General features: G+C 44.1%; 1 protein-coding gene across 1 annotated transcript in view; it reads right to left on the bottom strand.

The window, feature by feature from the left end:
* The window catches only part of Pgant7 (N-acetylgalactosaminyltransferase 7), a 43193-nt gene extending 23606 nt beyond the window's left edge, over window positions 1-19587 (bottom strand). Inside the window, exons 1-5 of the mRNA XM_050181514.2 lie at window positions 18634-19587; window positions 15041-15207; window positions 6063-6276; window positions 3097-3273; window positions 1910-2027 (exon numbers count right to left, since the gene is read on the bottom strand). Of these exons, the coding sequence (XP_050037471.2) occupies window positions 1910-2027; window positions 3097-3273; window positions 6063-6276; window positions 15041-15207; window positions 18634-19088 (1131 nt within the window). The 5' untranslated portion in view covers window positions 19089-19587. The remainder of the gene's footprint in view (window positions 1-1909; window positions 2028-3096; window positions 3274-6062; window positions 6277-15040; window positions 15208-18633) is intronic.
* Between the last annotated feature and the right edge of the window lie 825 nt (window positions 19588-20412).

A 20412-nucleotide genomic window follows, 5' to 3' on the forward strand; every position in this document is an offset into this window, starting at 1 on the left:
TCCATAGAAATGCGGCCGTGGAGGCCGGCGTTTCATCCCATGCCTTCGGGCTTAGCAGCACACTACAGCCACTACACCACCAACGTTGTAATACCAATTGTAATCAGTAGATATTTTTATTTAGGCCAGCAAATTAACTTTCTTTTAACAAAAATTATCAAAAATTGCAAAGCCTAAATAGCCACTTTGGTAAAATACAGCACCCTTGCTACCATGTGTGACTGTGTTAAACACATCTACACTCCATTTCGCGCATAGCAGGCAATGACAGAAAGGCTAGAGAGACTTCTTTTACCACTCCCATTCGCAAGTAGAAAATACTGCATGGCAAAGGAAAGAAAGACGCATGCGTGTGTCGTGTAATTTGATGTAACATTCAGTCTTATACTCTTATGTAGGAAAGGATTACATTATTACATGGTGGACATCACATATCTGGACCCATTTACCACCAAACGAGTGTGTAAGACACGTTTCTGCAAACAACAGCCACAGGGCAATTCTTGGGACTCGCGACTAAAACATTATGGCACACACTGGAAGTACAAAAGCACACAAATACATGATTTGACGTAACCTTACGTCCACAAGTTGTAGTGGTACTATATAATATGAAATCTTTATTCCCCTCCTTATGGTTACCAAAGAGAAAAAACACAAGGAAAAAAGATGCACACAGTAGCTCGAAAGCCCCATTGGATAGCTATTCTGAAGAAAGTTATTCCGTAGAAAGCGTCGCAGATCAAAAGTGAATGCACTGCAAAATGCACCGAGATTTCCATGACTGTGCTATTTGCATAGCTTCAGCAGCATTGCCTGCCAAATGTGTAACAGAGTACAGCAGTGTAAAGGTTCTGGCAGCAGTGCAGCTTTCACCTTTTTGTATTTTTTGTTTTGCACAACTGGAGAGCTTTTACAATTCGTTGTGGTTGAACACATTGGGTCAGGATGCTGCCCCTAGCTGCCATATACCTGACGCATGGCTGTTTTAACAACAGTACTGACATCATGAGAAGCAAAGCTCTGTGCTGTCTGCCCCCCCCCCCCCTTCTTCTCTCAATGTTATGCTTTTGCTTACCTGAACTATTTGTGCCTTTTATGCAAGCAAAACTACCTTATACATAACACGAGGCTTAAGAAAAAGTAAAATGGCAACTTATTTGATGTGCAATTGCCTCATTTTCCCTTTCAATGGTCATACTGGTGGGTACAATGCAGATGCTAGTGCAGTGATTCTGTGTCTACTAATATTAGCATGGAGCTCTGCAGCAGAAGGCAGGGCTTAGGTAGGAAAATGTGAAGTGCTGCTCTCGATAGGCACGGAAACAAAAAATTGGAAGTGGCTTAGCTCAACTATGCCAGGATATAAGTAGCGAAAGCTAAGGCATAGCATGGTTAGCCTTGGTTAATCTTGATTGCAAGTCCAGGTTAGTCTGGTTGTCTAGCTATGTTGCGGCATTTAGCCAGTCGTTCGGCGCGCTGTTCGTCTGTTCCCTGGGCGATTCGTTTCCTCTTCATCTCGTTCTGATGTCGATTCTAGGCCTCCTCCTGCTTATCAGAATTATCGCCGTCCATACTGCCACCTCAAGTGTGGTTGCGGCGCACGCGAGCTTTCCTTTTCAATCCTCTGACATGTTATCAGGCATGCGACGCAGCTGGCAAAGCGAGCGGGGGCGAACGCAATGACGAGGAACGCGGTATGGTGTCATGTGCCTCCTCGGAGCACGGCCACAGCGAAATCGCAAGTTCACGACCAGTAAAGCTTTCGCTTTAAAAGAAAGAATGGATATTTTCTCTCCGTGCTTTGCCTCTCTGTGCCACTGCTAGCCTTCTCAAATAAACTTTATGCCATTCCTGCAACATTCTTTTCAAACGTCCCTTCGGCTGATATTAAAGAAACCAGCATTACCTTGAAAGATAGCTCAAAGTTCTCGCCACCCCAGACTAGTAGGCCAGGATCATAGCCACCGAGTTCGAGGAAGTACTCTCGATTGATGGCAAAAAGACCACCAGCATGTGTAGGCGACCTGCAAATATAAAAATGATTCTTCAAGGTGTCATGTACAGATTCGGCAACAACATACTTTGCTTGTTTTACAGCAATAGCTGTTACGCATTCTTTAAGCTCATGGCGTGCCTGTAAGCCCAACTGTAGATCATGCCACGAAACTGTCTATCTGATAACCTTTGCTGTTGATACATGCATAGATTTCCTCTGAATGTTTCTTTAATGCTCGTAACAATCATAATGCACCAACATTTAGCAATAAAAAATTCTGGTGCTAGTAGATTTCTTTCAACCTAGCATCTCCATTACTGCAAAACTGGGCCGTATGTTTGATATTGTAAGTAGTATCAATAAAGGAAATGTGGTTGAACGAGTGTGGTGAGCAACTCTAAGGTAACAGAACCTAAAAACAATTCTAAAGGAAGTGAACGTACATGTCCATCATGTAAACAAAGCAACTATGTTACAGTGAAGTAGAAGGGCCCAATAACTATGATTATTACATACATAGTTTAAAGCTACTTTGGTAAAAATAATAACAAATGGGCCGCTAAAACCAATCCTCGAAGTTGTCGCTCATGGTGCAGGATGTTTTCTGCTTGACTTCAAGCAAAGCACGAGGTTACCACAACAACAAAGTAATCATAGCAACAAGTCATAGCCATAAAAATGAGCCATTGATTCAATAAATAAATTATCAAGATGGACCACGAGCAATTGAGAAACGAACGGCCCAGCACCGCTCACCTATTCTGGATCTGCAACGCTCATTCAGCTGCCCGTATGGGCCATATGCAGTGAATAAACCCACCAGCTACAAATTACGAGGCCTGCATCAACCCAGCTAGCTCTAGCAAACGCAACATAGAAGCATTAGACTTGCGCTTAATATATGTTAAAGAGACAGATCTCCCAGGTTGGCTCTAACCTTCACACCCTAACCCCCTTTTTCCTCATTCTCAAAGATGAGGCATAAAAACAAGTCGTCTTGAAAGTCAAGCAGGGGATAATAGCTACTGCTGTTGACGGTGGCGCCAAGATTCTGCTTCGGTGGCCCCTTAGAATTTTCTTTCAGCCCCTGGACTCACTTGTAGGGCTCGCTGTGGTATTTCCGCCTCTTGATTTCCTCGTCGGGGATTTCAATCTCTTTGTACAGCATGCCCCACTCGAAGATGCCACGGAAGTGCTGCCGGCCATGGTAGACAGGCCGGTACTCGAACGTATCCTTGTCGATACCGTCGATGACTGGCACTGTCATTGCACGCCTGCCGTGGAGTAGGAATGTGTTAAGAAGGTGCAAAAAGAAAGCTATATTTTGGGCCTGTGCAATTAGATAATTTATTATTGCGCCATTTTATTCCTTTCTTATCAGCCATTGCTAGCCGTTCTTGGTGATAACATAGATGGAGCACAGCTCGAACCACTGACAAAGCCCAATATGTGAAAGAATTGGAAGGCAAAGGTTTACACTGTCCCCGTCTTGATTACAAAAGTAACCATGCACAGACCTCTCTGTAAAGCTAGCTTTTGCCCTTTGAAAATCTTAAAGCTGGTTTTCCTGCAATGCAAAAGTGCCCAAAATGTAGTGCCCGACGTGGTGACAAATGTCTGACGTGGTGACACAATGATTCCTGTTCAGCTGGTACTTTCCAGTTCATTGTGCTTTGTGCTCTTTCCTAGCCCATTTGATGCTTCACACAAAGAACAATGTGCTCTCCAAGGCAAACGTATATGGAGCAAGATGCACACAACGTACTAGTCGCCGCACATTTTGAACAATTATGCACTGCAGAAAAGCCAACTCGATACCTTTCTAAATGTCCAATTGCCATGCAATAAAATGTAGCAGAATGCTACAGAGGGAATCCATTTCTGCGTCCTCAAAAGGCAAACTTCGAAGTTGAAGAAAAATTTGGCATGGTCTCCGTGCTGAACTCGGGAAGAGGACAATATGTATATATATATATACACAGTTCTTTTTTCATGTGCAAGGTTTGGTTTCAAAGGACAGGGAAATTTGCTACTTTGTATTATTTCACTACAGTCAGCTCACTGCCATTTCATCAGTACATAAAGCTTGCCCAGTCATGCAGGTTTCTGTAGAAGTTGCTTGGTTCATGCAAAGTTTAGCTCTCATTTGATCACTCAAAATATTAGCAAGGTTTGAATGTGGGTGTCCAAACAGACAATAGCGAAAAGGCTAAAACGGACTAGTCTCTGTCAAGCAATGCAAAAGAAGCTACATCTTTCTTTCTCTATTGATTTATTTAGGACAATATTACAGCAGATTCTCTTAGGGGACACTGCTAAAGGCGAACATTTGCCTGACTGTGCCATGCTACCTGTACTAGCAGTAGTATGACAAAACGACTTTGCTTCGGCAAGTAACACCCCGTCTTTGCTTATAAATGTACATGCAGCTAGGATGAGTGCAGCTTCGACATGGTAGTTAAAGGAGCAGATGGTAAAGGCAAATATTAATTCAACGTCAAAGGGCTAATTAGTGCTCCTGTGGTGCTTCCCATAACTTTTAACAAGAACAGCAACATTATGATACCAAGAACTTGTACATGGGGTTGGTTGGCAATTCATGTTAGTAAGTAGCTTCAGAGCGCAAAAGAACGCTCTCATATGTATGCATGCATTTGTATGAAAAATCGGGGTGGGGGTGCCTTTTCTTGGGGTGTTTGTGCGTTGTGCGAGCATGTGCGTAGTTTGAGTGTGTTCTGTTGTGCTCTGAAGCAACCTACTAATTTGACACCAGCTTTCATGAGTTAACATGTCCGTTTATATTTGGTGAATAGCGGTGAACCAACCACTGGTAATAGAAAAAATATAATTACATTGAATTAAAAAGAAATGAAAGGAGATGCAGTTTGGTTGCTTTTATCAAATGTTCCCACAGAACTCAGTCAAGCTACGTCTTCACACCTGCTTCCTGGCGCTTTCTACAGGAGGGTGGCATTCTCCCTGTGTGAGCCTCTAACCACAACATTCTGCAATTTTTCAATGCCTGTCCAGTATTACTGAAACCAGGGCGGCACTGAAACGTGGCCACTTTCCTGTGGTTGATCACAGGATATGGAGCATGGCTAGGGTAGCATCAACTATTATTGCGCGTCATATGGAAGCATAGGAGAAGACGCAGAGCAACAGCAGCTCACGGCCCATGCTCTACAGCAAAAGCTGGTATAAAAAATGCTTGGGAATGTGGCACCACCACGGTGGACAACTGGCTTTCATGCATTGTAGAACGACTCGTCAGACATCATAAAAAAATACAGAAGACTATGCTCCAACCCAAAACAAGCAGCGATAGGAAGACAGAGTATGACCTCCGTGATCACTGTCGCAGCTCCTTCCAAGCTCAGACTAGAGCAAGTGCAGTCGGCTTCATATTTCCTGCGTCAAAAATAAAGCCCTGCGTTTTGTAAGCCAGCGCTGTAGTGTTTTGGGTCTTGCTGCATTGTTCAGTCGTGCACTATCACGAACTAGTGTAAGGAGCCATCACTGCTTGAACATGAAGCGTCTTTCTTTATTTGCTGGGCAAGGAGCACAGCCCGGTAAGAGTCTATCAGATTCCTGAGCATCCCGTCACCTGCTTGTTTGCGAGCAGGCACAGCACGATTCAGTGTTAAAGGAAGCACGCAGTTAGTATTCTGGCCTCACTTATTGCTCGCGTCTGGCACAAAGGTCCACAGGCTAACTTTTTGTGTATAGATACATGTCCGATTGATTACATCAGCCACATCTTCCTGATGAAGGTAAATAAATGTTCCACTTATATCAACTTTATTCATTATCATCATCATTCGTTCCTTATCCCTGTTTGGGCATTACATAAGGGGTTACACACATTGGTTAAGTGCTTTCCTTAATAGTGGACCGCACTGTTTATGTACCAACAAAAAACTATAGTTGCAATAACCAGCAACATCTTATATTCCCTTCTTCTGCCTCTCTGGCACATGCTGATTCAATAAAGATGCGTCGTCACCAACCAACCCAAATGTTGAAGCGAAGCCAAGTGGGAAAAAGAGCCTTCTTTTCTCACCTGTTGGCCCGGATGGGTGCCAGCAGCGGCGGCAGCCAGTTGATGCCCACCTCGCAATGGGCATCCAGAAACAGAACCACATCGCCGTGCGACTGTTCAGCCCCATAGCTCCGCGATCGGATCAGGCCCTCGCGCTCGCTGTTGCGCAGCAGGCGCACCAGGCCTCGTGGGAAGTTGTGCGCGATGTACGTCTCCAGCTCGCCCTTCAGGTTCTCTGCGGCAGCAGGAGTCAAAAGGAACCAACAAATAAATTATTTCACCACAGGTAGCTTGCTAGCAGCAAAGGCAGCACTTAGTAATTACGGGGTGCACCCTCAACTACCTCGCCGCTCCTTGACATTTGTTTTCCCCACATGACTTTGCAAGACTCATGACATTCGTCTTTCCTGCACGATGTTCTCGAGGCTCCCCTAACACGTTTGTCTGTGCAAGATGGGGATGTGCAAGATGGAGGGAACCAGCATATGGTAGTTGCATGGCTACAACAGATGGCACTAACATTCCACTACCAGAGCCACCTGGTGGGCACCAGAAGCACATGTGACAATTTGGTATACACTGAAACAGCAAGGTCGTGTGCAAAACAGAATGAAGGCAAAGCTTAGACTCGGGGTGCCATTCTGCATACTGTCAAATTCTGTGATGGCAGCGTTTTGGGCCAATCAAAGAGGCAATAGCAGCCTTCTGGACTAATGAGGGCTGACAACATGGCAAATTCAGCATTATGGCAGAATGCAACAATTTCCAGAGCAGCAACTGTCCTGTTCAGTCTTGCCTTTGCCTTTTGTCTGAATTTGTGCTTGGCGTTTTTCCAACTTGGTTCCTTCTCTTTCGCTGCATGTCATCAGCACAGAGACTGCGCCCACCTGCTAGTTGTTAAGCTTCGAATGCCCATTTAATGTTAGGTTTTCCCATTTGGTTTCAAAGCATGATACTGGATATGGGTGAACACACTTGAATGTTTCAGTTCCATTAGCACAGATTTTACAAAAAGCTCCGACTTCTATTTCGGTTAGCTGGAACTTCGAACACAGAAAACAACATATGCATTTTTGTGTTAGCACTTTAGTTTTTGTATCTACTGCTCCCAAGAGCACTGCGGTCACATGCAATCGCATGTTAGAGACACTGGTCTTTGCGAGTCAGAGTTTCAAGAACCGCCCGAGACTTTGTATATCCCCTATTGTGACATCACGAACGCAGTCCCATGTTAACAGAATGCCGAGATGTTTTGGAGCTCACGCCAACTAACTCGGTGGTATGTTAAATGCTGCTACATCAAGCTGCACAATGAGTAGCAGCTTAGGAGGCAACTGGGCATGATGGAACGAGTGCCAAAATCGTCACATCATCTCGCTCCAATGTGACTGCCTTCTGTGTCATGACGTCACGAGACATAGTAAACTCACTGGTAAACGAAACTCAAACTGGTTTGTAGAAAAGCTATCACAGGAAGTTATTTAGGGGACACCAGGGCTTGCCGGCATGTTTCCTGGGGTTTCAAGGTTCAGGACCTTAACTGAACGCAGAAAATGAAAGCTAGAAACTGTCTCGTCAGTGGAAACTGTAAGCAACCTGACAGCCTTTATGGCAATAAAGCTTCACTGCAATACGCTGATTGCTTCCCACGGTAAAAATACTACAAGCGAAATTCATTAAATAATCATGATAAATAAGAGTCAAATGTGCCTGAGGAATAGCAAAACGAAAACAACAAGATCAGCTGACTTTAGTGAGCGATTCACCTCGTTCTGAGCAGCAGCAAGCTTTTACAGCAGATATTCCCATTTTATTGAGAAAATTTCTTTTGCAGTGAACATGTCGGCCTTCTTGTCCTCCACTATGGTACTGCTTGTTGTGGCTGCTGAAATGCATACGCAGGTGCCACCACTCTCGGAGTCCAGTGGTCCAGTGCCACCACTCTTGGAGTTCAGTACACATAACTCGACACAACTGACCAAGCACCCAAACTGCACTGCAGCACGATGGTTAGCGTGCCTAGCACCCAACTATGCATTCCTGCAGGGGCATAAGTTAAAATCTCAGTGGCGGTGGTAAACAAAGCTTTGTTTCTCATTGCATTGTGGCATTAGCGAAGCTGAGGAAGAGAAGGTAGCCAGGTGATGATGACAACGGCCGTTGTCGCCAGTGTAACAGAAAGTTAACACAGCAGCAAACATCCTTTTAAGCTTTCAACTGTTATCACAGCTACACAGGTGCCAGTAACTGCCAAATATACCAAATTCAAGAAACTAATAAGGAAAAGAATCAGACCACTAAGTACAGACCGTTTTTTTGTCCATGCCGTGGCAGCAGTGCATTCATGACCCCAGAGGGCTTCCGGTCATGCATTTTTTGATAGCCAAGTTAGCCAACCAAAACAAGAAATGTCCAATGATTACGATACTTCCTAATGTTAAATTTGAGCACAGCCATATGTGGGTTTTCATTTCGCGATGTATTGAGGCAATGAATTTGAGATCAAAATCACCACAACTCCGGGCATTGGGCCAGTGTTGCCAGTGCCTTTGCAGAGGGAGGGACAGTATGGGAACGTTGGCATGATGAGCGGCATTGGAGCCAGCTGTGGAAGAATACGATGACAGAGGCACAAGTAGTGTCACGAACACGTTCACACGGTTACGCCGAAGGACGGCAACGAGCCAGCTGCGAAAGGAGACGCCAGCGAATGTGCAAGCAGTGGCACAAGCGCGTTCGCACAGTTACTCCGAGGGACGCTAGTGCCCAACCGAGGCACGACCACCTAAGAGCTGTGCTCTAAAAGTATTTTGTTCTCTAGTCTACAGGCACATGCTCGAAATGTGTTCAGGTATAAGGACCGTGTCCCAGGCATCGAGGTCATGCATGCAGCTTTCTTGTTGCACTTAGGAGTAAAACTTATTGTTCAAACATACCAACTCTACAGCAAAAGTGGTGCTAGCTGGAGAGTTCCTTATACTTATACGCTATTGCAATTTGTGTTGTTCAGAGGGCTTAAGCAAAAGTCTTTTGGAAACTCTCTTTGTAAACATGAAAAAGGTCGACATGCATATCATGGCATATCATAAAGGCTGTGTTACATTTACTGACAACTTTCTGTAGCAATTAAATGAACATAACGGAGGCAAACTGCGCACGTATGACATTGCTCCTAAAAATACCCCTAGTTTCATTTGTATTTGTCCAGGCTGGTGAACAGAAAATATGAATATAGAGTACCCATATTAAACTAAGACATAAAATGCAGCATCCAGCATTAAATTTCTATATTTTGGTGCCTCACACTGGTCTCGTACGTTTTTGCAAATGTGAAGCCTTTGCAAGTAGCAAGCTACACTCATTCAGTGTCCGAGAAAGTACTGTCAAATTCTGCCAGACTACTTCACACAGTAACAGAAGTGCAGAAGCTGCCACAGAAAGCTGTCAGCGAGTACAGGGTGCTTTTCTGCTGATGCGTCACTACTAAGAAGACTGCACCACACCTATTATAATACTAACATATGTGAATATCTCAGGCAGCTATCAGATGTGCATTACCTTCAGCAATATCAGCAAAAAATTTCAAAACAAAGGCGATACAAGTATCAATGGAGAATTGTCTTCCGCATTCGTGAACATTGCTAAAATCGGGGGGGGGGGGGGGGGGGGGCAGCTCCTAGATGTGCGCAGGTTGCACTAACGTCAGCCAAACCTTGCAACACAATAGCAATAGCCGAAAGTCGAGTTTAACTGGAGAACTGGCTTTCACGTGGCATGCATACAATGCTAGTAGGACCAACCATAAATCATGATGTCAAACAACAATGCCTCTTCGTACATGCTAGCGCAAATTCTAAGCTGAACTGCTGCAGTATATGTGAATATGCAGGTACTAAGCTGCTAACAATGGTGCAGCCAGGTAACTGGACAACAATGGTGAACTGGGTAACTTTGTAGTGACTCATAATTAATATCATAAAAAAAAAAAAGAAACCAAGGACCCTGATATACACGGGAAGGACAGAAACAAGGTGCTGACTTTTAACTTAAGTAAAGAAAGGTACTTGCTTCACCGAAGGTCCGCTGGTGTTTTCTCGTAAAAGATTGAGCCAAAGTTCACTATATAAGGTGAACAAACTTTACACGAGCAGAAAGCATACAGCAAGGGGCGGCACAAAACCTGCCTGGTGGCACACATTCTAGAGCGACTGCCATAGACCTAACCCGCAGTTACAGCATACAAGGCTTCCTCGCCTTGTTCTATGGAAAGAAAAGAACAGCTCGCTTAATACATGACTACTCGAGGTGTAATCTAGCGACCTGTGAGAATGACATCATTTCACTTGTTTGTCATTAGTCTGTGCTGACATTACTCTCCCTATATACTGATGTAATGCCTCAGCATCACCACTGGCTAGGTCTATCATACCTCACTGCTGAAAGAACACTAAACAGACAACGAGCGCTCCTCCCAAACCTTACACACCCATTCATGGAACCTCCCTTATTTGTAGTTGATGTGCTTCAACAAAGAGGATGTATGTTGGCTCAAGTAAGAAAATAACAAGAAAAAAAGAATAGAAAAAAACAGCACAGGAACAGTAACTTCATGTCACTTTTACGCAGATACAGCTCAGCACCCAAGTGACTTTCACAAACATACAAACACGAGCCACCAAGCAATTCATCTGCAGTCTCTACACCTTTCGTTTTAAGAAATATTTGGCGTATGTACTCTCCTAGTAGTTGTTCAAGAATAGAAAGTTTGCAAGGCCCTACTGGATCCGATGCTGCACTTATCCAAATATAGGTCAACGTATCTTCATTGACCTTTCTGAACATGGAATGCCATGCCATGGCATGAGCCCCTCGATTTGATGAAAGCACACCAGCACGAGTGTCTGTTAACTTGAAATTTCTCTTTAAAACAGGAAGTCAATCATCAAGCTGCCCCTGATTCATGTTTTTTTTTTTTTCCCTTATCTCTAAATATGCTCGGTGTTGACGTACAAGTTCAGTTGATCTCTTATTCCAGTAAGTGTGGGACAAAGTCTTCCCAAGAAATAAAGGAAATTACCGATTCCAAAACAAATAAGCGAAATAACACGCTAAAAAGAAAACATTCGCAGCATTCATTCAAGCACACATTGAACTTTCTCACAACAAAGTTGCATTCGACATAAAAATACCTTGCTTACATCTGCTATTCGTTGTAAGTACACGTTCGTTACATTCTAATATTAAGAAGGAAACATTGGTTACATTCTAATATTAAGGAGAAAACATTCGCAGCATTCATTCAAGCACACGTTGAACTTTCTCACAACAAAGTTGCATTCGTCATAAAAATACCTTGCTTACATCTGCTATTCATTGTAAGTACACATTCGTTACATTCTAACATTAAGAAGGAACATCATAAATTTACCTCACTACACGTCATAATTCGTTATACCCATGTTTGTTATGTTGAGATTTCACTGTACTGCCCAGAAATAATGCAGGTTAACCAAGAAAGACATAATGCGAGAAAAGGGCAACAATTTTAAATGTACTTCCAAAAACTACGATAAATAGCTATTTTAAAGAAAATTAATGTGTAATGAAAGTGAAGAACCATAGTGTTCAATCAAACACACACACACTCAGGCTAAATACTGCACAGAACAGCACAGGATGAAGTGTAAGAGGTGTAGTGGGGAGGAGGGGAACTACAGAAAAGCAATATCCCCAGCAGCACCGAGAATGATGGACAGCTGCACGGAAAAAAGTGAGAAGCGTGACAGCTGGCGCGCCCCTTTAAGCGTGCCTTGCACCTGCAGGTCTTGGAAGTAGATCAAAAAGCCATCTGCGCCTATTGCCTCGACACCTAACCGTTTTTCTTGTTTGCTTCCGACTCGCGTATGTGCGACACAGAACAAGGAGAAAAGAAACGTTAACGACTCTAGATGACAGACGTGTTGCGCTTTTCACTGGCTCCCTCGACTTTTTTAACTACAAATGTGATTTCTAGCACGGGAAAAAGAAAGTAAAAAGAAAGAAAAGCTATTTGGCTTGCATCTCTTGTATAAAATGTTTGCATCAAATTTTTTTTTTGTTGGAGGTCTCTTTCACTTAAGGAACAAATTAATTAACTTAAGAAATTTAAGAAACTTAACAAGCAATTTAGTTACACTGTTGGCTGTTTGATGGGGTAGTTATAGTAGTTGGCTAGCTGCTAGCTAACTAGCTACTATTATCAAGCCAATTATTTGACAATCTGGTTGGCTGGCTAGTTTTATTTGGATTCATTGTAGGTCTCTTTTAGTAATAGCTAGCTACTGACTATATTAACTTGCAAGTTAACTACGTGACAAGTTGTTTCATCAATTGGTATAGTTGTAGTTGAATCGACTACAGGCCTAGTTTGTTGGCTAGCTACTGACTAATAGCCAAGTGATTAGTGATTATCACCTAGCAAGTCAACTACTTGACTCGTTGTTTGGTTGGTTAGTTTACTTAGTTGGATCTGTTGCAGGTTTTTTTGTGGACCCACATACAGTGCACACAAAAACAGGCGAAAATGCGCCTAGTTTGCAAGACAATATTGAAGGTGTTTATGGAAAAAGCAACTCGGAATGAACCAAAACTATTTTAAGAGCATTATATCATTGCATGCCAATTCCGATTCGTCTAAACGCTGGAAGCAATCAATATTTCGCAATATGCAAACATACAACAATGACTAAGCTTCTTGCAGGGCGCAGAAACAAAAAAAAAGTGCTTTTGCAAGTGTCAGGAGCTCCAATGGCTAGTTGTCACACAGAAATAAAGTTATTAGTTTTGACCCTCAATTCCTAATACCAATTCACTCGAAGTCTCTCCTGACGGCAGTGTGCTATTTTGGGTGAAAGGGTGTCAGAGTGGCGTGAAGATAATACCTTGAAGATTTATAAAATGCATTTTAGCTCAGTATAAGCAAGATGATCCAGATTCAAGATGTTCAAGTATTTCTAATTAAAACGTTAACGTCCTTTTACAAAACACCTAGATGGCAAAGCAATCACGAAGCTGACCTCCTTCCATCCCAACTTTACCAAGGATGTCGTTGCACATTTTTCATAGTTTTATCTTTTTTAACCACAGCTGCGTTGGAATGTAACTGAACTTCAGGCTTGCTATCTGCAACTGAGAGGTCAGTTGTGTATGGAGCACACACAGGCGTGAAATAAATAAATAAATAAAAACAAAATTAACTTTGCTGTGGTTTTCACATTCACAAACCTTCTATAAGCAAGTGTGCATTTTTGTTGGCTGCTTTTACAATTGTGCGGTTTGCTTAGTACAGAGAAAAATGCAAATTTTACAGCTGGTAATGAGAACACAACTGGACAAATATACATATATTTAAATGTGTGTCATCTACCCTCACTGACCAGGCAGCCCAAGTCAACCACTCTGTGCTGCCTTCCTGGTAGCCAGATGACCAACCACACTACACTACTTTATTACCTCTACAACAGCAATACTCTATGCTGCACACGATCATATTAAACAATAAAACTTGCTAAAGGCAAATGTAGATGTATAATGGCTCTGCTAGAAAGCTAGAACTGAGAGTCACAGATACCAATATAACTGGACTGCATCCAGAAATGTGTGAATTTACATGCAGAGTGACAAAACACTCAACTAATAAAGTCTAAACCAATTATAAGTGCGGCTCGCTTGAAAGGGCCCCTCACCAAATTTGGGAATTGCAAACAGACAAGTGTGGTGTGTACCCAAGCAATGATGGTTGTGTCTACAAAGTATCAAACTGTTACGCTGCATGAGAGGGCTGAAATTTCAAATGAATGCCTATGCACCCTCCTTCTCAAGGAAGCCCCGCTACCTGCTGGGGAATCAAGGTCCGCATGCATAAACGCCATAACTGCTAATTATGGCACGTGATTTTGGCAAGTCATCAAACGCAGAAAACGTGAAACTGCCACTGGAAGTGTGTCATGCTGCGAGAAAGAATGAGAAGAAACAATTCACACAGAAACTCCTCTGGGAGTTGTCTAAGCATGCGTAAGCATCTTGCCACTTGCTCATCTCCCCGCAGCCCGGCGTCATTATGAATGTCATGAAACTTGATCCGACCAGTATAAACGACAGCGCCCCGGCGATGCAACTGCTGCTGACAACGGTGCAAGGTGAATTGATGACGCAAGCAAACTACTGCAAGTGGTGGCGGTAAGTGCGCTGATGACGTTCCAATCGTTATAAACTGTTATAGCTCTTTAGCACCTTATCCATCCGTGTCGAACCATTATGAACTCTGATCAACTGTACTCCGGCGGCGGCTGTGTACGGAGCGGCCATGCGGGTGCTATCTCGAAAGCAATCTGCGATGGGAACAGAGTGCGCTGAGTGCCGACAGCTTCATGTGCGCCGTGTTCTTGGTACTTAGTTCACGTTGAAGCAAGAGTTAGTACCAAAGTCACTTCGCTGGTTGCTACGGGCCCTATCTTGAAAGCAATTGTCTGTTTGTTTGATCGTCTGAGTGTTTAGAGTATTTGAGAAAAAGGAGCAGGGAACAGTTTGATAGGACTGGATCCGTGACAGGCATAGTTAACTGCACAATGTAGACGGAGAGGTTTTAAGGACGAGAGTAAAGACTGAGGAGATATAAACAAAGTGCTAGACTGATAAGCATCTACAGATTACCTGATTAGCTCAAGCAGGCTAGGTGACCAAAATCCCGCTTCGAAGGGGATGCCACCACCAACACCACCACAACCATCATCATCACAAATTCCCAAAGGGCCTGACTGCAGACCTTCAAAGTCGGAAGCTTCGCTATCCTCCATTTGTCTTCTCCTTCACACGTACTCGGCTATACACATTGTGCACGAAGCTGAGAGAGCTGTTACTCTAAACCTAAATAAAGCAAATTTGCATGTTAAACATGCACACGTTAAAGTCACACATCCTGTGTTCACAGGGAATATGGCACAGCACGCATCACACCCCACCTTTATCAGAGTAGTCATCGACCAGCACCACTTCCTTGAGAAACTGACGCGGAGAGCGGTTGATGACACTGTGCACGGTCCGCATAAGCACTGACAGGCCCTCGTTGTGGAAGACCACCACCACGCTTGTTGTTGGCAGGTCTTCGGGATAGTCCCAGTACTTGCACCTGCGTCAGGCATGTTTGTACACTGAAACATTGCAACAACAGTAGCATTTGAAACAAAAATACCTTAGTTATATCCAATATTCATCATAAGCACACCGGCATATACTATCGCAAATAAAAATAAAAAGTGACTGGTTCCTTGCAAAAGGAACACAAGCATATGTGATGCTTCCAACAGGCCAGCAGAGGACCTCCTGCAGGTTTTGCTGGCCTGTCAGTGGCTTGCCATGCCGATACCTCACATGTGAACAACGCTCGTTTACAAAAGTGCTTTGCACCGTCATCCGTGTGCAACCATGCAAGTGGTTGCAAGTGGCATGGTCACACAGGGTCAGCACACCGGCTTGCTTGGTGTGGGCCAGCGATGCCAAAGAATTTTGCCACAATGTGCATGCACGTCCAGAAAGTTCTGCTTCAAGTTGCTCTTAATAAGTATTCAATATTTTTGCCATCAGAATGTGTGCTCTGAGCTGTGAGTAAACAAATATTCACTTCGCTATGATGAATATTGTCTTGGACCAAGATTTCTCAGTTTCGCTAATGCAGTAGAATACTCAGTGAAATAAACCATGAAATAAACTACCTAAAATAAATATGAGACTTATTTTGTCAGACATGAAAATTCGTTACATCTGTGCTTGTTATATCAAGGTTTGACCATTGTTGCGAAGGGTTGCCAAGCTCTCATGAGAGGCCACAAAGCACTTGCTAGCCCCTTACAACCTTGACGAAGTTTGAAGTAGACAGTCAGATGTGCTTGAAACTGGGACAGTACACAATATAGTGCTTCATGAGATAAACAGTCTGAAACAATTGTGGCAAGAGCTTTGAAATACACAGCTAGCATATTGTGTGGCTTTGAATAACAAAATAAAAAAGGCAACTGCTGTTTCATTTTCGAAATTGTCATAAAGCATGTCCACTGTTTGCTCTGCCATTGATCAGTAAAGAGTAAATGGACGGCTAAAGAAGGTGTCACCAGCCCAACAAATTTAAAAATTGTAAGGTCACTGACTGCCTCTGAACGGACTACGGTTCCTTTGGTGTCAATATTTCCCTTAGCTAACCGAGTCTGCATGTATCATCACAATAAACCCTGGTTTGCAAAGAGTGCCAATGAACACAGTTTGACCCATGCAGTAATGTTAAGTACTACTGGCCATAAGGCCAAGCAATCTCCAAAACGAAACAATTTCCTGTGAGCACTTAAATTATGTTCAAGCCCACTGACTCCAAAGAGCCAACAGCACATAAATAGCCACATAACATAAACACTGCACTAGTTCTTATAAGTAAATATGAAACCTTCTGTGGTAGCTAGTGGCACTCTCTAATGTCTAACATAAAATATCAGGCTCTTCTTTTTTTCTTGAGCCTTTTCTCTAAGCACCTATATAAAGCATGTTTCAACTCTTTGACGGTGCCCTGAAACATGCAATGTTAACTGCAGCATTGCAATACAAGTGACACAATAAAGAGCCAGCCAAGCAGATGCTTCTTTGAATTCAGGTTAATGTAGAAGCACCGAGCAGGTGTGACTGTGGTATCAAAGGATGACGTTGTGTGACATGCTAATGAGTAACCCTTGGAGACAGGCACGTTGAAACAAAGAGTGTACAGTTACATATAAAGTTAATAACAGTAGGTCCTCTCTACATGTTGCAATACTGCCACCATGATGCATTAGTCTTCGTTGCTACCAAGGCAGGCAATATTCAAGCAAACAGTCACTACATTTGAAAGCAAGTAAATTAGCATTTAGGTGAAACAATGAAGAATAACATTTTTTTATTTCTTTTTTAACTAGCAAAGCTAATGGCGTTTGTGCATGTGTGTGTTTATAACATTATACTGAAGCCAACAGCAGCAAATTATCCAGAACAATTTACAAACCACACTGCTCAAATCCAATGTTTAATGCAAGCACCACATTGATCTCAAAAGAAAGCTGGTCAGAAGGGCACAATAGGCTGCTGCACTAAAGCTGGCAACAAAATATTACCAGAAATGCTTCTCCCTAGACGTGTGGCCACTGCTAGTGTGCTCAATAGGCTTGAAATGTGGTTTTGGCATAAAGGAACTAAGCGTAAAGAAGAAGGGACAGAAAGAGCACCAATTGCTGGTGCTCTTTCTGTCCCTTCTCCTTTACACATAGTATTCCTTGCAACAGAACCACTTTTCAAGCACAAACCAACTAGCCCAACATCGCATTCTGCTCAACAGGCCTTTCTGCCTCGCATCAATTCCTTGAGCTTGAAGGTTTGCCGATGCGGTCTTTATGAGCAGCAGTACTAATGGCATTTATGGGTCGACGCTGGCATACAACTTTTCACTATGACGACATTGGGACTTGACGATGTGACAACTTTACAAGCTGGGTGCCGCTATAGCCCTGTCGTCATTGTGCACAGCTGCGCTTGCAATAAGCTATGTGACGCATCCAGCTATTTTCTTTATGGGTGCGCCTATGGCTTCTACCCTTCTGGCTTGTGCCACAGGTGCGTCCTAGCCAGCTGGTGTGCCGGTAGCAGCGGAGCTAGAGAGCGTGTTGAAAAGGAATACAACCTAGCTATAAATATTTTATACAGGAACTGTTCAGGCAGAATGCGACCAAAGCACCTGCGGCTGAAATCAGTTATGAGAAATCGATGTAGGCACAACAATGTGAACGAAAAAAAAAACTGAAAGCCACGAGTACATTTACTTCTGTACTTTTATCTCTATACACACTACTTAAATGCAGAAGAAACATGACTCTTGCACGTATGACAAATACAGCACAACTACATCTGCAAATGACATGATTCCTACACTGCAACACTTTAACGAACACTTGCTAACACAACACTGATGAGTACAGTGTTGCAACTGATCACTGTTGGAGTTAATAATGTTCAGCTGTCACGACTGTTGCAGGGCGTCAACATCACTGCCAGATGTCGTCAATGAAGGCAAACGGCACAGAAAGCTTTGCTTACATCGATTCGCACAGTACGTATCTGTACACTAAGTGAGCGACAGTGACTGCAGTGTCCAGTGTGCCAAATCTTAGCTTCTGTAGGCAGCAGAGTTACTGAGACTGCTTACACAGTGGGAAGTGTCTAACATGAACCTGTAATGTTCATGTGAGACAACATAACTGTTTACTAGGCACTATAGTATAGCACTATAGTATAATCTAGTATAGACTATAGCCTACAGCACAGTAATAGACACCGAAAGAAGCAAAGCAACGACGGTCATGGCAAGCTAAGAAACAAGTGTGACTTCATTTCCGACGGAGTCGGAAATGATGTCACACTGTCGGATGGGACAGACGTCATTGTCAGCCGTCAAATGATGTCATTTCTGTCGGATGGGACAGACGAGCCGCGCATCAAACTTACACCTCAGTAATGGGAACGGACTGTGACAACGAGAACTCACTCTTCTAGTCGCATGTCCGGGACGCTCCGGTTGGGCGAAATGTGATCGCTGGCCACGACGTTCATGCCGTACTGCATGTTGGAGTCGGCCGCACTGTTCCTGTCCCGCTCGGGTACGTGGTAGGCGACACCGCCTTCACCGGGTCCCTTCACCTTTCGCAGCTCGTGCCGCTTGGGCTCGAAGTTGCCCAGCGTACGGTCTTTTCTGAACACCGGCATCGGCGGCGACACTTCCTCCTGCTCCTTGAAGGGACCACGTTGTTTCGGATGAACGAACGGATACGAAAGGTTCGCGCGCCCAGCACCGATCGGCCAAAAGCGACTTACTCGTTCCCGATAGTACTCGTCACCTGTTGGCTTGGGCAGGAAGAAAGCGACCACGCATATGAGCAGGACGATGGCGCATACCAGCTTGATGATGCGGCTGCGCCTGAAGCTGACCAGCTTCATGGCCATCAGGTCGGCAAAGCCGAATGCTGCGACAGGATTAACAGGGAGGTGGCTTATATCGTGAAGAGAAGTGCGGTACAAACACTCGAGGCTTGTCAGCAACGCGGGGACGTAGGAGACAACGACATCACCATCGCGGCGTAGCACGCGCACGAACTTGCATTCACACACGAGAACTCGCACACACACAGAACTGACCGTCCCCCCTGCAGAGCGGTCAACGTTCTTCTCTCGAGACCTTCGGAGGGCCACGCATGCAGGCAGACGATCCGGACCAACGCGACGAAGAGCAGACGACGGAGGCCGCACAACGGCGTTTCTTTAGGCGTGAAAAAGCGTCGCGACTGTCGAACGCGGAGCGTATAAACGTCAGTCGGCGAGCGCTAAGCTGTCGGCGACTAATTGGCTAAGCACGAACCGCGACTAGCGAACACACATTCCGCGTGCCACTCGCAGTCCACGACAGCAGTTTTTTTGTCTGAAAAACCGGCAGCGCTACCGAGGCTTCCCCGACGAAAACTGATGTCGCTGGCGACGGCGCAGCGGTTACCAGCTGGTTGCGCCGGCTTCGCTTTCGTTTCCAAGCGCTTCTCCGAATGCGATGCGTTGACTAAAAGCGAGTAGTTGTAAGTTGTTTACGCGGAAGAAGAGAGTTCACCTTTAGAGCTTGGCTTGGGCTTTCTTCTTGCCATCGTTCTCTTCTTCTAGAATGCCAGCGTTGTTGGTTGGTTGACCCCTAGCGATGTGGTTCAACCCACTACGGGGAAATCGGGCGGTCGCAGAAAGAAAACTGAAATATGAATTTCGTAAATAAAAGAGAAGATATATCAGCTCAAAAGATAGCTACCCTTAGGGGGATGTTACAAGCATATGAAATAATTTCTTTCGTAGGAATACAAAGGGAGTGAGGTGAGCATATGACGTTTGGATTGTTTTTCGCAGTTATTCCTGATAAAGTACTTGGTATAAACAGCGAAAGGGCTACAATACCGCAATTAACTGCAATGATTATTCTCCTGCTGATAACAAAGATAGGTAGTGACGATAAAGAGCACATATGTTCGACATTGGTGATCGTGAAATTCGACTGCTACTAATAGCTACTTGTCTGAGCACCCTTGCATGTTTATATTACAAGGAGGAGGAGGAGTAGATTTTAATGGAGAGAAAGGAGGAGAGGTCGGCCTGGAGAGCGTGTCTCTAGCCTGCTACTCCTCACTGGGGAATGGGGAAGTGGGAAATACAGGGAAAGGTAGGTGGCGGATGATTATGATATGGTACAATGAGATACTATATACACGTTGTCCAATATGCGGATGCGCACTGGAGA

The sequence above is a fragment of the Dermacentor andersoni genome, chromosome 7 (genome assembly GCF_023375885.2).
Source record: "Dermacentor andersoni chromosome 7, qqDerAnde1_hic_scaffold, whole genome shotgun sequence".
NCBI classification, from domain to species: domain Eukaryota; kingdom Metazoa; phylum Arthropoda; class Arachnida; order Ixodida; family Ixodidae; genus Dermacentor; species Dermacentor andersoni.